This window comes from Theropithecus gelada, chromosome 15, assembly GCF_003255815.1.
Source record: "Theropithecus gelada isolate Dixy chromosome 15, Tgel_1.0, whole genome shotgun sequence".
Taxonomy (NCBI): Eukaryota; Metazoa; Chordata; class Mammalia; order Primates; family Cercopithecidae; genus Theropithecus; species Theropithecus gelada.
The window spans coordinates 97,258,065-97,278,477 of record NC_037683.1 but is presented as its reverse complement, the minus strand read 5'-3'; the positions used below and the strand labels follow the sequence as shown (position 1 = coordinate 97,278,477).

General features: G+C 38.6%; 1 protein-coding gene across 6 annotated transcripts in view; it reads left to right on the top strand.

Annotated features, from left to right (window-relative positions):
- KIF27 (kinesin family member 27) overlaps positions 1-20,413 on the top strand; it is an 86,189-nt gene that overhangs the window by 43,800 nt on the left and 21,976 nt on the right. For 2 of the 6 annotated variants that reach the window (XM_025359508.1, XM_025359512.1), the window contains exons 11-14: positions 1,056-1,253; positions 11,319-11,432; positions 14,080-14,256; positions 18,894-19,109. In XM_025359508.1, coding sequence (XP_025215293.1) covers positions 1,056-1,253; positions 11,319-11,432; positions 14,080-14,256; positions 18,894-19,109 — 705 coding nt within the window. The remainder of the gene's footprint in view (positions 1-1,055; positions 1,254-11,318; positions 11,433-14,079; positions 14,257-18,893; positions 19,110-20,413) is intronic. The other 4 variants (XM_025359509.1, XM_025359513.1, XM_025359510.1 and 1 more) reach the window with 4 other exon arrangements.

Genomic DNA, 20,413 nt, shown 5'->3' with positions numbered 1-20,413 from the left:
CGAATCTATTAGTATGCTGAGGGGTGCAAATTGACAACAATGTGAACTAGCACTGGTCAACAGATCACATTTTGAGTAGCACTGCTCTAAGCAGCAATGCCTCTTGGATACTTAGTTTAATTAAAACAAAACTTGCCTATGCTAACACTTTATTGCCAAGATAAAGAAAATAATTAATTGTGGTTTGCATAATTTATGAATGACATCCCTTTACCTTTTTTATACCACCTAATTGGTACTTAGTGCAATGCTAATCACATAATACAAGTCTAATATATGTTTGGTCAGGACTAAATTGTAACACAAGTAGTTTATATTAGTGGTGTGAACACTTTGAAAGTCTAATCTATCTATACGTAATTTTAGTTAGATGAGAAGGAATTTAAGATAAATGTTAAAATAGTAATTATAATGGTTGGTCACTCTCAGGGAAGATGTTATCAGCTCTGATCATCCTAACTCAGGGATTAACGATTTAGGCTATAGCTGTAGCCATAAAAACAACAGCACAGTGGAATGCTATGCAGCCACCCAGAACAAATCCAAATGAAAAGACCCCTGAGATAAGTAGGAAAAAAGGGAGACAGTAGTCTATATAGAATATATATGAAGCTATTTGCATGCATATGCATACTTTTTTCCTGGAAGAATATTTAAGAAATTGGTAATTTTGCATTGGGAATCAGGACAGGTAGATTAGGGGTGTATAAGAGTGACTCTTTTAAAATATAAATTCAGTTTTATAATGTTTTAACTATTTTTTAAATTAAAATACTTATTAATAAAAAGCAAATCATCTGTTTCATTTTGTTTGTTGTCCACATCAGGAAGTCTCATCATTCTTTATACTTTTACATATGTGATGAAAATTATGATGGTTTCCCTAATTGCAAAAATGGAAATGTATGAGAGTAAGTGATTGTTTGTGAACCTGTCAAAAATAAATGAAAATCTAGGGAAAATTTCTTCCTTTACCATCAAATGAAAAGATTAAATTTAGTTGAGGAATGTGAGAGATTTAGTTTTTCATTTTGAAATATTCCATATGATCTCAGGTCTTACAGAAGAAGCAACAAGATAGTAAGAAACTGGCATCACTGTCAATCCAAAATGAGAAACGCGCTAATGAACTAGAGCAGAGTGTAGATCACATGAAGTATCAAAAGATACAGCTACAAAGAAAACTTCGAGAAGAAAATGAAAAAAGGAAGCAACTGGATGCAGTAATTAAGCGGGACCAGCAAAAAATCAAAGTAATATTGTCATACATTCCTGCTAAATATAATATGAAATGTTAAACGACTCAGAGCTAACGAAGCCATGGTCTTCATTCAGTTGGCTTGTGAAGTATCTACCCTTGACCTGTCCTTTACTGCTGTCCTTATTCACTTTAAAGCTTTGTTCATCTACATAGTAAAACCTATTTATTGAATTCTGAGTACTGTCTTGAAGGCTTTGACTTCACAAAAGAAGGTACAATGGTAATTTCTCTTAGTAGGATCTTAACTTTAATTGAAGCTGTCAAAAACATACATTTATAAAGCCAACTTTCTAAATAATACATACCGTTTGAATAGGATTTTCTGTTTTCAAAGTGCTTTGATATGCATTGTCTATGTGGCTACATAGAAAAAGCACCAGGTAAAGTGGTACCATTTCATTCATAGTGAGCAGAAAAATGATCAGATCTGTATGCACAGCAGTTCTAGAATAGATTGGGCTGGGGAGGAACTTAGTGGTGTCAGCCTAGGCTCTTGGACCAGGCTATCATGGGTTCAAATCCTAGCTTGCTCAGTAGCTCGCTCAGTTGCTGGCTGAGAGATTTATTGAGAAAGTAAATTTTCTCAAATTTCTCAAAAATTTTACCCTCTCTGTTTATTCTTATCTAAAATGGCCTTAATCCTACTTGTCCCACAGGGCTTTTTTGAAAAAGATGATGATGATCATAGTAACAGACACTTATCTGGCACTATGTGCCAGGCTCTGTTCCGTTGAAATGTTAAGCTGAACCCAAGGCGTGGGACATAATTGGAGATTTCCTAGATATTTTAAAAATTAAGGTTTTATTTTTTTTAGAGCAGTTTTAGGTTCACAGCAAAATTGAAAGGAAGGTACAGAGATACGCCATATACTCCCTGTCCCTGCACATGTTTAGCCTCTCCCATTATCAGTATGCCCCAGATTTCCTAGATTTTCAACAATGGATATAACCTATTTTCCGACCTTAAAAAAAAAAAAATCATAGAATTCAGTAATGGAAGGGACCTTAAAGAACATTTAAACCAAGTTACTCATTATTTATTATTAATTTTTAAGTTGTGGTAAAATATATATAACATAAATTTTACCGTTTTAACTTTTTTTTTTCTTTTTTTTGAGATGGAGTTTCACTCTTGTTGCCCAGGCTGAAGTGCAATTGTGTGATCTTGGCTCAACGCAACCTCTGCCTCCCAGGTTCAAGTGATTCTCCTGCCTCAGTCTCTTGAGTAGTTGGGATTACAGGCGTGCGCCACCATGCCCGGCTAATTTTGTATTTTTAGTAGAGACGGGGTTTCTCTACCAGTTCAGGCTGGTCTTGAACTCCCGACCTCAGGTGATTCGCCCGCCTCAGCCTCCCAAAGTGCTGGGATTACAGGCGTGAGCCACCATGCCAGGCCCATTTTAACTATTTTTAAGTGTTTAATTCAGTGGCATTAATTATATTCACAATCTTGTGCAACCATCCCCACTATTTATTTCCAAAACATTTTCTTCACCCTAGACAGATACTCTGTAACTATTATGGAATAGCAGCTCCTCATTTTCCCCTTCCCCCAGCCCCTGGTAATCTCTAATCTACTTTCTCTATGAATTTGCTTATTCTAGATACTTCATACAAGTAGAATTATATAATATTTTACCTTCTGTGTCAGGCTCATTTCCCTTAGATAATATTTTCAAGGTTTGTCTACATTGCAGCATGTACAAGAACTTCATTCCCTTTTGTTGCCAAATACTATTCCATTGTATGGATATGCCACAGTTTCTTTATCAATTCTTCCATCAGTGGACACTTGAGTTGTTTCTACCATTTGGTTATTGTGAATAATGTTGCAACGAACACTGGCATACAAGTAAGTCTCTGTTTTCAATTCCTTTGGGTATGTACCTAGGAGTATGTACCTAGGAGTAGAATTTCTGGGTTATATGGTAAATCTGTGCTTAGCTTTTTGAGAAACTACTGTTCTCCAAAGCAGCAGCACCATTTTACATTTCCACCAGCAATGTGTGAATGTTCTAATTTCTCTACACTTTTGTCAACACCTGTTTTCTTTCTTTCTTTTTATTATAGTCATCCAAGTAGGTATGAAGTTGTATCTCATTGTGGTTTTGGTTTGCATTTCCCTAATGACTAATGATGTTGAGCATCTTTTCGTGTGCTTATTGGCTGTTCATATATCTTCTTTGGAGAAATGTCTGTTCAAGTTCTTTGTCCACATTTTAATTTGGTTCTTTGTCTTTGTTGTTGAGTTGTATGAGTTCTTTATATATTCTTGACATTAAATCCTATCAGATACATGATTTCCAAATATTTTTTCCTATTCTATAGGTTTTCTTTATACTTTGATAATATCCTTTGGTATGCAAAAATTTTTAGTTTCGTTGAAGTCCGATTTATCTATTTTTTTTCTTTTGTTGCCTGTGCTTTTTGGTGTCATGTCTAAAAATCCATTGCCTAAATCCAAGGTCAAGAAGATTTACCCCTATGTTTTCTGCTAAGAGTTTTATGGTTTTTGCTTTTACATTTAGGTCATTGGTCCATTTGGGGTCAGTTTTTGTATATGGTGTGAAGTAGTGGTCCAGATTTATTCTTTTGCATGTGGAACTCCAGTTGTACCAGTACCATCTGTTGAAGAGACTGTTCTTTCCTCCACTGAATGGATTTGGCACCCTTATCAAAAATCATTTGGAGGGGGAAATAGAGAAATGCTGATAGGGGAAATGGGGAGATGTTGGTCAAGTGGTGCAAAGTTGCAGTTGTGTAGAATAAATAAGTCTAGAGAGTTAATGTGCAGCATGATGACTATTGTATACTGGAAATTTGCTAAGAGAGTGGATTTCAGGTACTCTTACCCCCCCCCACACACAAATGCTAACTGTGTGAACAGATAAATATGTTAGCTTGACTAATCATTTCACTATGTATATCAAAATATCATGTTGTATACCTTACATATGTACAGTTTTGTTTTTTTGAGACAGGGTCTCTGTCACCCAGGCTGAAGTGCAGTGGCATGATCATAACCCACTGCAGCCTCCAATTCCTGGGCTCAAGTGATCCCCCTGCCTTAGCCTCCTAAGCAGTTGGGACTACAGATGTGCACCACCACACCTGGCTAATTTTTTGTTTTTCTACTTTTTGTAGAGAGTGTCTTGCTGTATTTCCCAGGCTGGTCTTGAACTCCTGGCTTCAAGTGATCCTCCAGTGTTGGCCTCTCAAAGTGTTGGGATTACAGGCCTGAGCCACCATGCTTGGCCCCAATTTTTATTAAAAAAAAAAAAAAATCAACTGGCCATAGATGTATGGTTATTAGACTCTCAGTTCTATTCCATAGGTCTATATGTCTATCCTCATGCTAGTATCACACTATTTTGATTACTGTAGCTTTGTATTAAGTCTTGAAATCGGGAAGTAAGTCCTTCCACCTTGCTCTTCTTTTTCAAGATTATTTTGGCTATTTAGGGCCCCTACAATTTTCCATGTGAATTTGAGGATGGGCTTTTCCATTTCTGCAAAAAAGACCATTGGAATTTTGATAGAGATTGTTGAATCTCCAGATTGCACTGAGTAGTACTGACATCTTGACAATATTAAATTTTCTTATCCACAAGCATGGGAAGTCTTTCCATTTTTTAGGTCTTCATTAATTTCTTTCAGCAATGTGTTCTAATTTTTAGTGTACTAGTAGAATATTACTTCTTTACTTAAACTTGTTCCTAGATGCTCTTTTAGATGCTATTATAAATGGAATTGCTCTTTAAATTTCCTTGACACTGTAAGACAACCCAGTGAAGAGTATGAGTTTAATTGCAGCCATGGAAAAGTATTCTATACTCACCTAGGATGGAGTATAGAAGTTAAGAGGGCAAAATCAGAGCCATGAGGAACTCCCATATTTAAAAGAACTGGTAATAATGAAGTTCATAATAATGGTAATAATAATAATTATAGCAGTAGTTAACATTTACTGAGATTTATATTCAAGCAATACTGTGCTAAGCATGTATGTGTCATCTTTTATCCTTTTTTCTTATTTTCAACTTTTTTTTTCTTCTGGATTTGTCTTTAAATATCTTAGTTTTTTTCATCCTAAAATTATCCTCCTTCAACCTTTTTCCCTTCCCTTTCTTACCTCCCCTTTGTAACCAAACTTCTTGGAAAAGTTGACTGCATTTCTTTCTGTTACTTCTGCTTTCATTCATTCTCTTATCCTCTCCAGCTGGCTTCTGGCTCTATCACCCACTTCATAGCTCTTGAGAAGTTAACTAGTGCTCTCTCTGTCACTAAAGTCCTTATCTTAATACTGTGCATCCAGCACAGTTCAGCACTCCCTCCATCTTTTGTATTTTCCCCTTGCCTTTGTGACATTATACTTTCCTTGTTTTTTCCTCTTTCTGATTGTTTGTTCTCTGTCTTGGCTAGCTCATCCCACTCTACCAGTCCTTTTAAATATGGGAGTTCCTCATGGCTCTGGTCTCTGCCCTCTTCTATACTCTATCCTAGGTGAGTATAGGATACTTTTCCATAGCTGCAATTAAACTGAACATTTCCAAATTTAATGCTTAATCCCAAGTCTGTTCTTTGAGCTCCAGCCTCTTCCCTAGGTTGTCTTATAGATGAATTCATGATCTTCCTTACTTACCTTTCCATGATTCCCCACTCCCTGCTCCCTTCATGGGTGAAAAAATGTAGTTCTGCAATGTGCCTTACATGATATATCAGTTGGGTGAGCTAGAAATTGAGGCATCATCATTGGCTCTTGCCTCTTTCTTATGCATATCCAATGAACCACTAAAGCCCTTCAGAGTATATCTTTAAAACACCATGAATCTGTCCAATTTTCATTTCTGCTGCCAACAACTTAGTCTGTTTTGTTTTAGCTCTTCTTCCAATGTGAAGATCAGGCGCACCTGTTTGGTGTTGTGGTCTTTGAGTTTTAACTCCTCATCTCTCATAGGCCATGGCTTAAACCAGCAAGACATAGCACTCTGTAAATCCATGCTTAGGGAAAAGAAGACACTCTCTTCTTCATAGAGTAGAAGTCTGCTGAAGTGCAACTCTGCTTGTAACTCAAACTGTTTATCTTCTTATCTAGGGCACTTTCTTTTCTTTTTTTTTTTTTTTTTGAGACAAGGTCTTGCTCTGTCATCCGGGCTTGAGTGCAGTGATGTGATCACAGCTCACTGCAGCCTTGGCCTCCTGGGCTCCAGCAGTTCTCCCCTCAGCCTCTCAAGTAGCTAGGACTGCAGGCACGTGCCAGCGTACCTCACAAATTTTTTAACTTTTTGTAGAGATGAGGTCTTACTATGTTGCCCAGGCTGATCTCGAACTCCTAGGCTCAAGAGGTCCTTCTGCCTCAGCCTCCCAAAATGCTGGGATTACAGGCACAAGCCACCACACCTTGCCACCTAGGGCACTTTTATTCCATCTTGCCAGATCTCTAATTCTAGTGAAATGACCCATTTATGGGGGATAGCAGGTATTCCAGAAAAAGGAACAGACTTTCCCAAAGATAATGTTGTTGATGTATCCTCTACTTAATGCAAAAACAGAAAACCTGCTTACAGTCCTAAAGAATATTTGTCGTCTGCTTGGAGCTAACTTTCTGACACTCCTGTCTGTCTCTTTCTACTTGACTAAAGCATTTCTAAAGAATAGTACAACTTTTGCATAGGTTCTCTTCAGAGCAGCAGTTCTTAACTGAGGTCCATGGATAGGCTTTGAAGAAAAGATATGAGAACTCCTGAAATTGTGGGTGGTGGTGTGATTTTAAGCTTTTTAACCACCCATTTCCTCATCTATTAAATGGATTTTATAATAGCCCCTATATCATAGGATTGTTGTGAGGGCTAAATGGGATAATTAAATAGATATAAAAAGCCTAGCACAGTGCCTGGTACACAGTTATTTTAATATGTATAACAAAGATTACAATGTAAGAAAAAAGGCATTGTCTGGAGCAACATGTGGAAGAGGGAATTAGAACTACTGCAGTATACTTTTTTTTTTTTTTTTTGAGATGGAGGCTCTCTCTGTCGCCCAGGTTGGAGTGCAGTGGTGAGGTCTCGTCTCACCGCAAGCTCCACCTCCCAGGTTCACACCATTCTCCTGCCTCAGCCTCCTGAGTAGCTGGGACTACAGGCGCCTGCCACCACGCCTGGCTAATTTTTTTTGTCTTTTTAGTAGACACGGTGTTTCACTGTGTTAGCCAGGATGGTCTCAATCTCCTGACCTCGTGATCCACCCACCTCAACCTCCCAAAGTGCTGGGATTACAGGTTCAGTATACTTTTAAAGTGTATGTGGACAAACAGAAATAGTAGAGAGTCAACTCCAAGTATAAGGTCTCTTTATTTAAGGTAGCTTTATTTCATCATCCTGAAATTTCTAGGACTATGACAGGGCTAAATTATAGCTATGAACTAGAGCTAGGGAAGTATCAAGAACTATGGGTGGTAAAAAAAAAAAATAGGGTCTAAATTCACTCATAACCCAGATGGGTGTAACATTTTTCTTTATTTAGTCTATAGCACCTGTCTTCTTTGTGAGTGCCCCTCTCTTCTTCTATCCATGTCATGATTATTGCTGGAAATATGGTGGAAACTAATCAGATGTTCTCTCTGTTCAAACCTTGTTCTAAAAATGTAAACACTTCCTTTAAATACTTCTCAGGTCTCTTGAATAAGAATGCTTAGTCTCTTAGCCTCCTGTTCCCTAGGCTTCTCTCCCTAAGATGGCATCCAGTGTATGTTGTGGTTGGGTGTATAGCTTTCTTTTATCCTATGCCTTGGAGTTGAGGATTGTGAGCAGCTGGAAATTGTTCTCCCTTGTCTACCTTACCCTGTCTAATCTGCTGGCCCCTGATGATGAAACCCCTGGCTGGTATAACTCACAGTTTGGTCTTGCTTCTGGTTTAGAGCATGGGGGTGCTTTCCCTTCATCTCATCTCCCACTAGCATTATTAGCCCCTACTAAGGCTACTAGGCATTCTGTCTAGCTTGCTAGCCCAGTGGCCTGTCCTTATACCTAGTTTGGGAGCCAGTTCCCCATAATGAGTACCTACATTAGCTCTCAACTCAGGATCCATGCCACATGAGACCAAGGAGTCCAATTAGGGTCTCTTTCCTAATTGTACCTCTCTGCTCTTTCAGCAAGGCTGGGCAGTTGTATATGGGTGTGGGGCTTCTGCACTGCAGTCTGCATTTTCTCTCCTGAATAGGTTAGGGGCCCCTCTGTCCCCACTGATACCTTTACTTATCATCCCCCTTTCTGGACCAAAACTCAGAGCACAATTGGGAAACAAGTCTTTCTTACTGTCTCTTTTCTCCTTTCTGCCATTCCCAGGGCTGGAGAGCACTAGGCTTTTCTTTTTTTTTTTTTTTTTTTGAGACAGAGTCTCACTCTCTCGCCCAGGCTGGAGTGCAGTGGCGCGATCTTGGCTCACTGCAAACTCCGTTTCCTGGGTTCACACCATTCTTCTGCCTCAGCCCTCCGAGTAGCTGGGACTACAGGTGCCCGCCACCACACCCAGCTAATTATTTTTATTTTTTAGTAGAGACAGGGTATCACCATGTTAGCCAGGATGGTCTTGATCTTCTGACCTCGTGATCTGCCTGCCTCGGCCTCCCAAAGTGCTGGGCTTACAGGCCTAAGCCACTGCGCCCGGCCTAGGCTTTTCTTTTACTTGCTTTCTATCAGTGCTTCTGAAATTACTTGTGGAGAAGGTATAGTTTTTATTTTGTTATAAATTTGTCACAGCCTAACACTTTTATAAAACATGAATTAGTAGCAAAGTGAAATTTAAAATACACAAATAAAAGTCCATTTTAAAAATTGTTAAGAGTCATCAAACATAAAATTATTTTGTCAAATTGCTATAAAAGTATCTCAGCACTTTCAATTGCGTGCTTATCCATCATAGACCAGTAATAGAGAGTATGTGGACTGGCCCACTTTGACTCATGTCCTCCTTCCTGTCCTGCGAAGCTTTAGTGATGAACAACGTCATTTCTAAACCCCTGGAGGGCACCGTGAACATTGTGCCTTTTGTTTTGTTTTGTTTTGTTTTGTTTTAAGACGGAGTCTCACTCTGTCACCGAGGCTGGAGTGCAGTGATGCGATCTCAGCTCACTGTAATCTCCGCGTCTCAAGTTGAAGCGATTCTTGTGCTCAGCCTCCTGAGTAGCTGGGAATACAGGCACATGCCCAGCTAATTTTTGTATTTTTAGTAGAGACGGGGTTTCACCATGTTGGCCAGGCTGTCTTGAACTTCTAACCTCAGGTGATCAGCCTGCCTCGGCCTCCCAAACTGCTGGATTACAGGCATGAGTCACCAGGCCTGGCCAACATCGCACCTCTTGACTTGACCCTTAAGATGTGGATGGAGGCTGGGCGTGGTGGCTCATGCCTGTAATCCCAGCACGTTGAGAGGTTGAGGCAGGCGGATCACCTGAGGTCAGGAGTTCAAGACCAGCTTGGCCAACATGGTAAAACCCTATCTCTCCAAAAATAAAAAAAGAAAATACAAAAATTAGCCAGGTGTGGGGGCACACGCCTGTAATACCAGCTACTCAGGAGACTGAGGCTTGAGAATTGCTTGAAACCTGGGAGACGGAGGTTGCAGTGAGCTGAGATTGTGCCATTGCATCCAGCCTGGGTGACAGAGTGAGACTTCATCTAAAAAAAAAAAGATGTGGATGGAAACTAAAGAAATTTGGAGACCGGGCGCGGTGGCTCAAGCCTGTAATCCCAGCACTTTGGGAGGCCGAGACGGGTGGATCACGAGGTCAGAAGATCGAGACCATCCTGGCGAACACGGTGAAACCCCGTCTCTACTAAAAAATACAAAAAACTAGCCGGGCGAGATGGCGGGCGCCTGTAGTCCCAGTTACTTGGGAGGCTGAGGCAGGAGAATGGCGTAAACCCGGGAGGCGGAGCTTGCAGTGAGCTGAGATCCGGCCACTGCACTCCAGCCCGGGCGACAGAGCAAGACTCCGTCTCAAAAAAGAAAAAAAAAAAAAAAAAAAAAGAAATTTGGAAAATACGCTTCATAAGACCATGATGTGTCTTCCAAGTCTATTCTTATATTGCAACTCCCATTTTTGAACACCAGAAATTGAACATTACTTTTCTTTTTGCATTTTTACTATAATAAATTTTAATATACTCACAGCAGATGGATGTCTTGGGTGGAGTAACTATGAAGGTAATGAGCTCAGAAAGGCAGAAGAGAAAAACCCACTTACAAATTTCAGAGTCTTATCCTTGTTATGCTAATGTGTAACACTCATGAAGAATGAAAAAAACACTCAGTTTTGTTAGTAAATCTTAATTTTTGCAGTTATATTTTATTGCCTCAGTAAGAGCTAACATTCCTTTCTTCTTAGATATGCTAATTACCCTGGTCTGATCACTATACATTGTATGTATTGAAATAATCACTATGTACTTCACGAATATGTACAATTATTATTTGTCAATTAAAAATTAAGGCTGAGCATGGTGACTCATGCCTTTAATCCCAGAACTTCAGGAAATTGGGGCTGGAGGATCACTGGAGGCCAGGAAGATCACTGGACACCAGCCTGGGCAACATAGCAAGACCCCATCTCTAAAAAAAAAAATTAGCTGGATGTGGTGGTGCACACCTATAGTCCTAGCTACTTGGGAGGCTGAGATAGGTGAGAGGATTACTTGAGTCCAGGAGCTTGAGCTTACAGTGAGCTATGATCACGCCATTGCACTCTAGTCTAGGTTACAGAGTGAGACGCTATCTCTAAAAAAATTTTTTAAACAAAAAAATCCCCACATTATTTTCTTCTCAAATAGAGCCCCAGCTGTCATCTATTCATTTTCTCTTTCTGTGACTAAGGAAGTAAATGTTAAGAAAATGTCACTGGATGGCTTGAGCCCAGGAGTTTGAGGCTGTGATTGTGCCACTGCACTTCAGCCTGGGTGACAGAGCGAGACCGTTTCCAAAAAAAGAAAATAATTATCATCAGCATACTTAATGGTCAGGTGTAAATGCAATAAGGTGTTTTCAATTTCTTTTTCTACAGGAATTACAATTAAAAACAGGACAGGAAGAAGGTCTAAAACCAAAAGCTGAGGATCTCGATACATGTAACTTGAAAAGGAGAAAAGGTTCGTTTGGAAGTACAGACCAACTCCAGGTTTGTCAATTCTATTTGGTGTTTCCTCGTTTCTCTTCAATCTGATGGTTGTCTAAATAGAGGTAAACTTACACCTGTAATCCTAGCACTTTGGGACGCCAAGGTGGGTGGATCACCTGAGTTCAGGAGTTCGAGACCAGCCTGCTCAACATGGTAAAACCCCGTCTCTACTAAAAATACAAAAATTAGCCGGGCTTGGTGGCAGGTGCCTGTAATCCCAGCTACTTGGGAGGCTGAGGCAGGAGAATCGCTTGAACCCTGGAGGTGGAGGCTGCAGTGAGCCGAGACCACACCACTGCACTCCAGCCTGGGCAACAAGAGCGAAACTCCCTCTCAACAAATAGATAGATAGATAGATGTAAAAACTGGTGGACTCTGAATAAAACCTTCAAACTCTAGATACCACCCGAATGCAAAATTTCTAGTATTTGTTTTGAAACTTTATTATTTTTATTTTCTTAAATTTTAGATTCAGGGATACATGTTCAGGTTTGTTATATGGGTATATTGTGTGATGCTAAGATTTGGGCTTCTAATAATCCTATTGCCCAAGTAGTGAAACTTTTATTATTACAAAATTATTTTCTCATCCAGAAATATACTGTATTTTTGTTTTATCTTACTCTCTGCAGAACCAATATATTCTTATTTCAGTAGAAATGAGTTTATTTGAATGTTGTAGAATATAAACATGAAATCTGTGTTCACTGGATTGTATTTATTCCCATCTCATGAAGATGAGTATATTTCTTTTTTTTTTTTCTTTTTTTTTTTTTTTGAGACTGAGTCTCGCTCTGTCGCTCAGGCTAGAGTGCAGTGGCGTGATCTCAGCTCACTGCAAGCTCCATCTCCTGTGTTCACACCGTTCTCCTGCCTCAGCCTCCTGAGTCTGGGGACTACAGGCGCCCACTACCATGTCCGGCTAATTTTTTGTATTTTTAGTAGAGATGGGGTTTCACTGTGTTAGCCAGGATTGTCTTCATCTCCTGACCTTGTGATCCACCTGCCTTGGCCTCCCAAAGTGTTGGGATTACAGGTGTGAGCCACTGCACCCAGCCAAAGACGAGTATATTTCTAAAAATCAGAACTCTACATTCAAAGAAAGCCAAATTGTATATGTACTCTATATATTAAAAAGCCATTATTTTAGTGCCATCTTTTAAAAAGAAAGGCATAATCCACAAACTCATTTTGAAGTTCAAAGAAATTGAAATTTTAAATTTTCTGTAAGAAAAAAATACTGTATTTAAAATACCCAGAATGCAATTATCTCTACCTTTAAATTTATTCTCTCTTCATAAATTTTATATTACATTTTATTAGTGACATTTAATAGTGACATGCGTGCATTCTGACATGGGTGTGTACCTATTCCACCCAGAAATGTCATCACCAGTCGTAATTTTTTAGGTTTTTTACTTTTAAGTGGAGCTTAAAAAGAATCTCTTATTCATCTTTCAAACCCCACTCACAGTTTAAGAATGTTTGTAGAATATATTTAAGTTACTTGCTAGACTTCCTAGGATCTCCTACTGGATTATTTAAGGATATGACAAAACTAACATTTTTATAGTTGCTCTTTCTGTTCCTAATAATTGTAGAGCTACTATGACATTTTAGGCTCCAGTGTTATCTGGACATGATAGTGCTTATAAGATCATACTGTTAATATCTTGGTATTACTGGAAGACTCAATAGCTATGCATCTTCTTTGCCTTGGCCATTTTGCTCTCTTTTTTAAATATATATTCACTGTCTCATTGTATTATAGATTTCTAGGAACCGTTTCTAGAAGGTTCATGAAGGACTAGGAAATAATACTATATTGATTTCTTTTCGTATTTATTTATTGTTTTGGTGGCGGTGCTTCATTACTGTGTCCACTTGATAGAGTTCCTTTTAAACAGTCATATTCCATCTATATTTATGTTTGTATTTGTTTCTGGGTATCCTTAATTCAAGAGAGTACTCAGATGTTTGTTTTGGAGATCTTTTCAGCAATTTTTTATTTTTGTTTTTTCTTTTTTTAAAAATAATTATTTGAGGTTGACAAGCTACAATGCAAATTGGGTTTCCTTCCAAACTCCATCATCTGTATCTCCCACTGTGTGTATTCATTTATTCACTTCATTGATTCCTGAATCAGGCATTGATTCACTCATTCATTTAACATTTTACTGAATGCCTACTGTGGCCCAGGCAATATGCCAGCCATGTGGATAGACAGTTAAAAACTACAGCCCCTGCAGTCAATCAAGGAGCTCAAGTTGGGGAGACAGGTAAGTAGAGCAACCACCAGTGTAAGTGCTGTGATGGAAATATGCACCACTACAACAGAATAAAAGACTCCAGCATGTTCTTAATATAGGCATAGAAAATTATCAGTCCCTTACTTGTCAGGCTAAAAAATCCTAGACTGTTTAACATATCTGGGGAGTAAATTTTAATTCTTTATAAAACAACATAGCTACATCTTGACTAGAACCACTGATGTCTTTAGGATTTCAGATGGGAACCTGAGTTACTCTGAGTGATAGTTTTTAAATGTTCATTTAAGAGATTTCAGCCAATCTGAAATTATATTGTTACCATGTAATTTTTATGGCAGAAGGAAAAACAAGTAACTTTTTTTTGAATTTTAATGTAGAAATTGGATGAGCAAAAGAAATGGTTAGATGAAGAAGTAGAGAAAGTTCTGAACCAACGCCAAGAATTAGAGGAGCTGGAAGAAGACTTAAAGAAACGGGAGGCCATAGTTTTTAAGAAGGAGGCTCTATTACAGGAGAAGAGTCACCTGGAAAATAAGAAATTGAGATCTAGTCAGGTATTCTGTTTAATACACTATTTGATTCTGGTTGTAAACCACTCTACACTCCCCACTGGGATGACTATAATCAGAAAAACAGATAATAAGAAATGTGGGGAAGGAGGTGGGGAAATTGGGACCTTCATACACTGCTGTGAAATTGGAAAATGGTGCAATTGCTTTGGATAACCATCTTGTAGTTCCTCAGAAGGCTAAACTTAGAGATACTATGTGACCCAGTAATCTCACTCCTAGGGATGGATGGATAGATAGATCTATTCTATATGTATGTCTCCATGAGAAATGAAAGCATGTTTCCACACAAAAACTTGAACATGAACATTTATAGTAACATTATTCATAATAGCTAAAAGCTGAAAACAACACAAATGTTCATCAAGTGATGAATGGATAAACTGATTATCTATACAATAGCATATTATTTGACAATGGAAGGGAATGAAGTACTGATATATGCTGCAACATGGATGAACCTTGAACACCTATGTTAAGTGAAAGAAACTAGTCACAAAAGACCACCTTTGTATAATACCATTTATATGAAGTCTCTAGAATAGGCAATTCCATTTCTGTCCAGAGACAAAAAAGTAGAATAGTGGTTACCTAGGGTTGGTGGGGGACTGGGGAGGAAATAGAATGCCTACTAATAGGTGTGGGGTTTCTTTTTTTGGGGGGGTGATGAAAATGTAAAATTGATTGTGGTGATGGTTATATAACTGTGAATATACAAAAAACCATTGAATTATATACTTTATTGTTATTTTTTATTTTTTGAGATGGAGTCTCGCTCTGTCGCCCAGGCTAGAGTGCAGTGGCGCGATCTCTGCTCACCGCAACCTCTGCCTCCCGGTTCAAGAGATTCTTCTGCCTCAGCCTCCCAAGTAGCTGGGATTACAGACACGTGCCACCACGCCCAGCTAATTTTTGTATTTTTAGTAGAGAGGGGTTTCACCATGTTGGTCAGGTTGGTCTCAAACTCCTGACCTTGTGATCAGCCCGTCTTGGCCTCCCAAAGTGCTGGGATTACAGGCGTGAGCCACCATGCCCAGATTTGAATTATATACTTTAAATTGGTGAATTGTATGGTATGTAGATTATATCTCATTAAAGCTATTATGTTTTTTGAAAAGCCATAAAAAGGAAAAGACAGTAGAAGAGATAACAGAGGACAATAGATTACCAAAAAAAGAAAAGATGGAAAGCAAATAGATGAGAGCTTATTAACTTAGCAGAACAGAAGATGCTGCAGTCCAAGTACCTAGAGGGAAACAAATGAGAACCAGGCCAAGATCCTACATATATGCTGTCACCATACATCTTATCAGCTTTTTAATATCTGACTCTGAAATGTGATGGGCATTTTAGGAATGCTTTAGATGTTTTCCTTTTAAAAAAAATAACAGCTTTAGAGAGATAAAATTCACATAGAACATCAAAAAGATTCAGAAATGAAGGGACCAAGATTTTCAGAAGGCAGGAGTAGCATAAAGATGAAAACAGGGCATAGTCATGAAACTATTTTTTCTCACTCTGGGACCGATTTATTTTCCGAAGATTGAACCAGGCACTGCAAAGGTTGTGATAAGTCAAAAAACTCCAAATAGGGAATGAACGCAAGTCTGCATATGAATTGTGAAACATCTATTTCCTAATCTCTACTTGGATTCAAGAATGCTGGCCCAGATTTATACTTCCTAGCAGGAGATTAGCATATTTTCTGAAACATCTAAAAAGATATAAAAACACTTAAATTTGGAAGCCGCCAACTAAGTGGCCCACATGTATGCTATCACCACAAATCTTAGCAGCTTTTTGATACCTGAATCTGAAATATGATGGACATTTCAGGAATGCCACTATTAAAGACAGAAAACAAAACAAAAGGAAAAAATAAACTCACAGACATTAGAGATAGAGCAAGAAGTGGAAAAAACTTCACAGAAATCTTAATATCCTCAGTGTGGCAAAAGATGACTATAAAGAACTGCAAGTTATTAAAAACATGAACTCTTGGAAATTAAAAGCGTTGGAGGATAGGCAGGGTGCGGTGGCTCATGGCTGTAATCCCAGCACTTTGGGAGGCCAAGGTGGGTGGATCACTGGAGGTCAGGAGTTCGACACCAGCCTGACCAACATGGTGAAACCCTGTCTCTTCTAAAAATACAAAAATTAGCCAGGCGTGGTTGTGGGCACCTGTAATCCCAGGTACTTGGGAGGTGAGGCAGAAGAATCGCTTGAACCTGAGAGGCAGAGGTTGTAATGAGCCAAGACTGTGCCATTGCACTCCAGTCTGGGCAACAAGAGCAAAACTCCATCTCAAAAAATAGGGTCAGAGGATAAAGTTGAGGAAATATCCCCAAAAGTAAGTAAAAATATAATAGAAAGTAGAAGAGAAAAAAATTTAATTGGCAGATAAATCCAGGAAGCCCAAGATCCAAGTAATGGGAATTCCAGAAAGATACAACAGAGAAAACAGAAGAGATTATCAAAGACATCATATAAAAAATTTTCTTGGCCAGGCACGGTGGCTCACGCCTGTAATCCCAGCACTTTGGGAGGCCGAGGTGGGCAGATCACGAGGTCAGGAGATGGAGACCATCCTGGCTAACACAGTGAAACCCTGTCTCTACTAAAAATACAAAAAAATTAGCCAGGCGTGGTGGCAGGCGCCTGTAGTCCCAGCTACTTGGGAGGCTGAGGCAGGAGAATGGCGTGAATCTGGGAGGCGGAGCTTGCAGTGAGCTGAGATCACGCCACTGCACTCTAACCTGGGTGACAGAGTGAGACTCCGTCTCAAAAAAAAAAAATTTTTTTTTCTCAACACTAGTAATATGAGACTCTAGACTGAAATAGCCCATCAAGGGCCCAGCAAAATGAGTACCCAAAACATAGCATTGTGAAGGTTTGGATACACTGAGGAAAAAAGAAGGTCCTGAAAGCATCTAGACAAAAAAGACTACTTATAAATTGCAAGAATCAGAATGGCATTGAACTTCTCAGCTTTCCTCATGACAAGTTTAAGATCTGAAGCAATCTTTAAACTCATGAGGAAAATTAAGTCAAATAAATAATTTTCTTCTTAGCCAAACTGTCAATCAAATGTGAAGCTATAATAAGCATTTTCAGGTATAAAAAACAAAAACAAAAATCTCCCATTAAGCCTGTCCAAGGAAACTACTAGAGAATGTGCTCCACAAAAATAATGGCACAAACTATGAAAAAGGAAGACTCGGGATTCTGAAAATGTGCTGCAACATGGAAATTCTCAGGAAATACCAAAGGGAAGACCCAGGACAACTGGTCCAGGGTGGAGCAGGATGGACGCTCCAGGCAAAATGTTTCCAGAAAAGAATAGATTGAAAAGATTTCCTGATAAGTTTGATCAAATGAAAAAGTGTTGAGGAATTTTATAGTTCTGTTGGAGAAGAATTAGCTATAAGGTGCAATAAAAAGTTGTATCAAAACAGAAGCATGATCATTTCACACTAGATAGTTCACCTATGAATAACAAAGTTATAATAATGGAAATGAATATTGATTGAACTAAAAACTGTAATGTAACTTATATTGGGAGAATGGAGGAGATTGGGAAGTAGAGTAGCTATAAGAGTGCTAAATCCTTATCTCCCATAATACACAGTCAATAGACAATGTCTAAAATTGATAATGTCATTCAGAAACATAGACATAAACACCAGAAGAACCAACTGAAAAGGTTGAAGGTGGCTGTCTGGGAGTAGGATTCAATTAAAAGCTTGGGGGAGGGGAATGCCTTTTTAAAATTATAAACCTTATGATAGTATGTGTCTATATAATAAACCTTATGGTAGTATATGCAGATAATTACTGTGAAAAATATTTTACAAATTACCTGAAATTTGACCATAATGAACATCTCCATAAATCTGGCCATATTTTCTGATCAGAATGAATTAAGAGTAAAAACAAATTATATGTTTAAGCCAACCAATCATATGTTTAAACACACCAAAGCTCAACCCCTAGTAAATTGTAACATAATTCTACAATGTAGAATGTGAGCCAAGAAAGAAAAGTTCAGTTTAGAAAATAAGAAAAAAGAAAAATACTGCCTCTGAAAACCTAGTCAAGGCAATTCTTGGTAGTAAACTCAGAGTTTAAATAAACGTTTTTTTTAAAAAGGCATTCAACTTAAGATTTTAGAAAATGAACACCCCGGGTGGGCGCGGTGTCTCATGTCTGTAATCTCAGAACTTTGGGGGCTGAGGCGGGTGGATTACCTGAGGTCAGGAGTTCAAGACCAGCCTGGCCAACATGGTAAAACCCTGTCTCTACTGAAAATACAAAAAATTAACTGTGCGAGGTGGCAAGCGCCTGTAATCCCAGCAACTCGGGAGGCTGAAGCAGGAGAATCGCTTGAACCTGGGAAGCGGAGATTGCAGTCAGCTGAGGTCGCACCATTGCACTCTACCCTGGGGAACAAGAGCGAAACTCCATCTCAAAAACAAAAAAAAAGAAAATGAATACCCCTTTCCTCAATAATGTAAAAACTAAAAATATATTCATTTAGCAATTTTCTCTATGTTTTTCCTAATTTTTATGCAGTCTAGATTTCTAGTAACTGTTTTTGGTGTCTGGTGGGTTGTATCTTTTAGGCCTTAAACACAGATAGTTTGAAAATATCAACTCGCCTGAACTTATTGGAACAAGAGTTGTCTGAAAAGAATGTGCAGCTCCAGACCAGCACAGCTGAGGAGAAAATAAAGATTTCAGAACAAGTTGAAGTCCTCCAGAAAGAAAAGGATCAGCTCCAGAAACGAAGAAACAGTGTGGATGAAAAACTTAAAAATGGCAGAGTGTTATCACCCGAAGTAAGTCAGTATTCTTTGGAACTGGAGGTGCTGTATGATGGATCACTTGAGTGATTTCCTCAGTCTTTTTCACATAATCATAAATATTATCCGTTAAACTTGGTTTTGAGATTTTGTCAGATGTAGTGAATTCACCTGGCACTTATTTGGCACCATAAACCATGCTTGACTAGAGACTGAGATATCCTTACATAGTGGTCCATGGACATGGCCCCTTCCTGGCACTGCCAGGCATTTGGAAACTATTACTCTCCTTGAGTATATTTGCCTCCTCAGCTGGGGTTTCTCGTCTGAAATCACAGAACATAGAAAATGATTTGAGGGACTCTTTTGGAGGGCACCTGACTTTTCTCTATACATATTTCGTGAATGATACTAGGTAATTTATTACATACAGCAGATGCCTAAGGAATTAGGGGTTAATTCTTTCCATGAAACCTTGGTTGAGAAGGCCCAGTGTCCATACTATGTCCAGCCAAATAGATGCATAAAATTCCAATCCCAGTAAAAGACCTTTTAGTTACAGTTACAGTTTTTTAAAACTATAGTTTTAGTTCTAGTTTTTTAAAACTATGTAGAAAATGATTCATTTACAGGCTGTCAAATTGCCCCAGACTTTGTCTTTTTTCAAAATTTTCAATCAGTTGGCAGTGGTACCTGTACCTTACTTCATCAGAGAAAGATGAATTTTTTAATCGGAACTGCCTCCCCAGGTATTTATTGTTGGTGTCTTATCATTACCAAAGCAAGGGAAAGTTGCTCAGAGAAGGTGAATAGCTGAGAATCACACACATTGGTGAATCTTGTAGTGTTTTAGTTTGGAGCAAGTGACAGGAAGTTAAGGGGGCTAGTTAAGAAATAGGAGCAAGGATAACATTAGATTGTTGCTCATTGAGAATTGATGAAAGGATTGATTTACAAATCAATCCTTGACTGGGGGCTAAGTGGCAGTTGAAAGGAACATTATAGACCTCTATTGCCCTGTTTTATAATTTAAGCTGGGTAAATGTGCAGAGGAACAGAGAGCCAGGTTGTCCTCCCAAGGTGTTAAATTGGAGTCCAAGGCTTATAGATTTGAAGACATGAGAGCCTAAGATACAGCAGAATTCAAATATTTAAGGAATTCTGCCTGCCTGTGACTATAACTAAGCTCTATAGAAGAACCAAAAAAAAAAAAAAAAAAAAAAACCAAAAACCAAAAAACAACAACAAAAAAAGTATTATGTTTCCCTTGAGAAATTAATATTCTATTTGGGAAAACAGGTAAAAATATAAGAAAACTCTAAACTCTGAAGGACATTGAA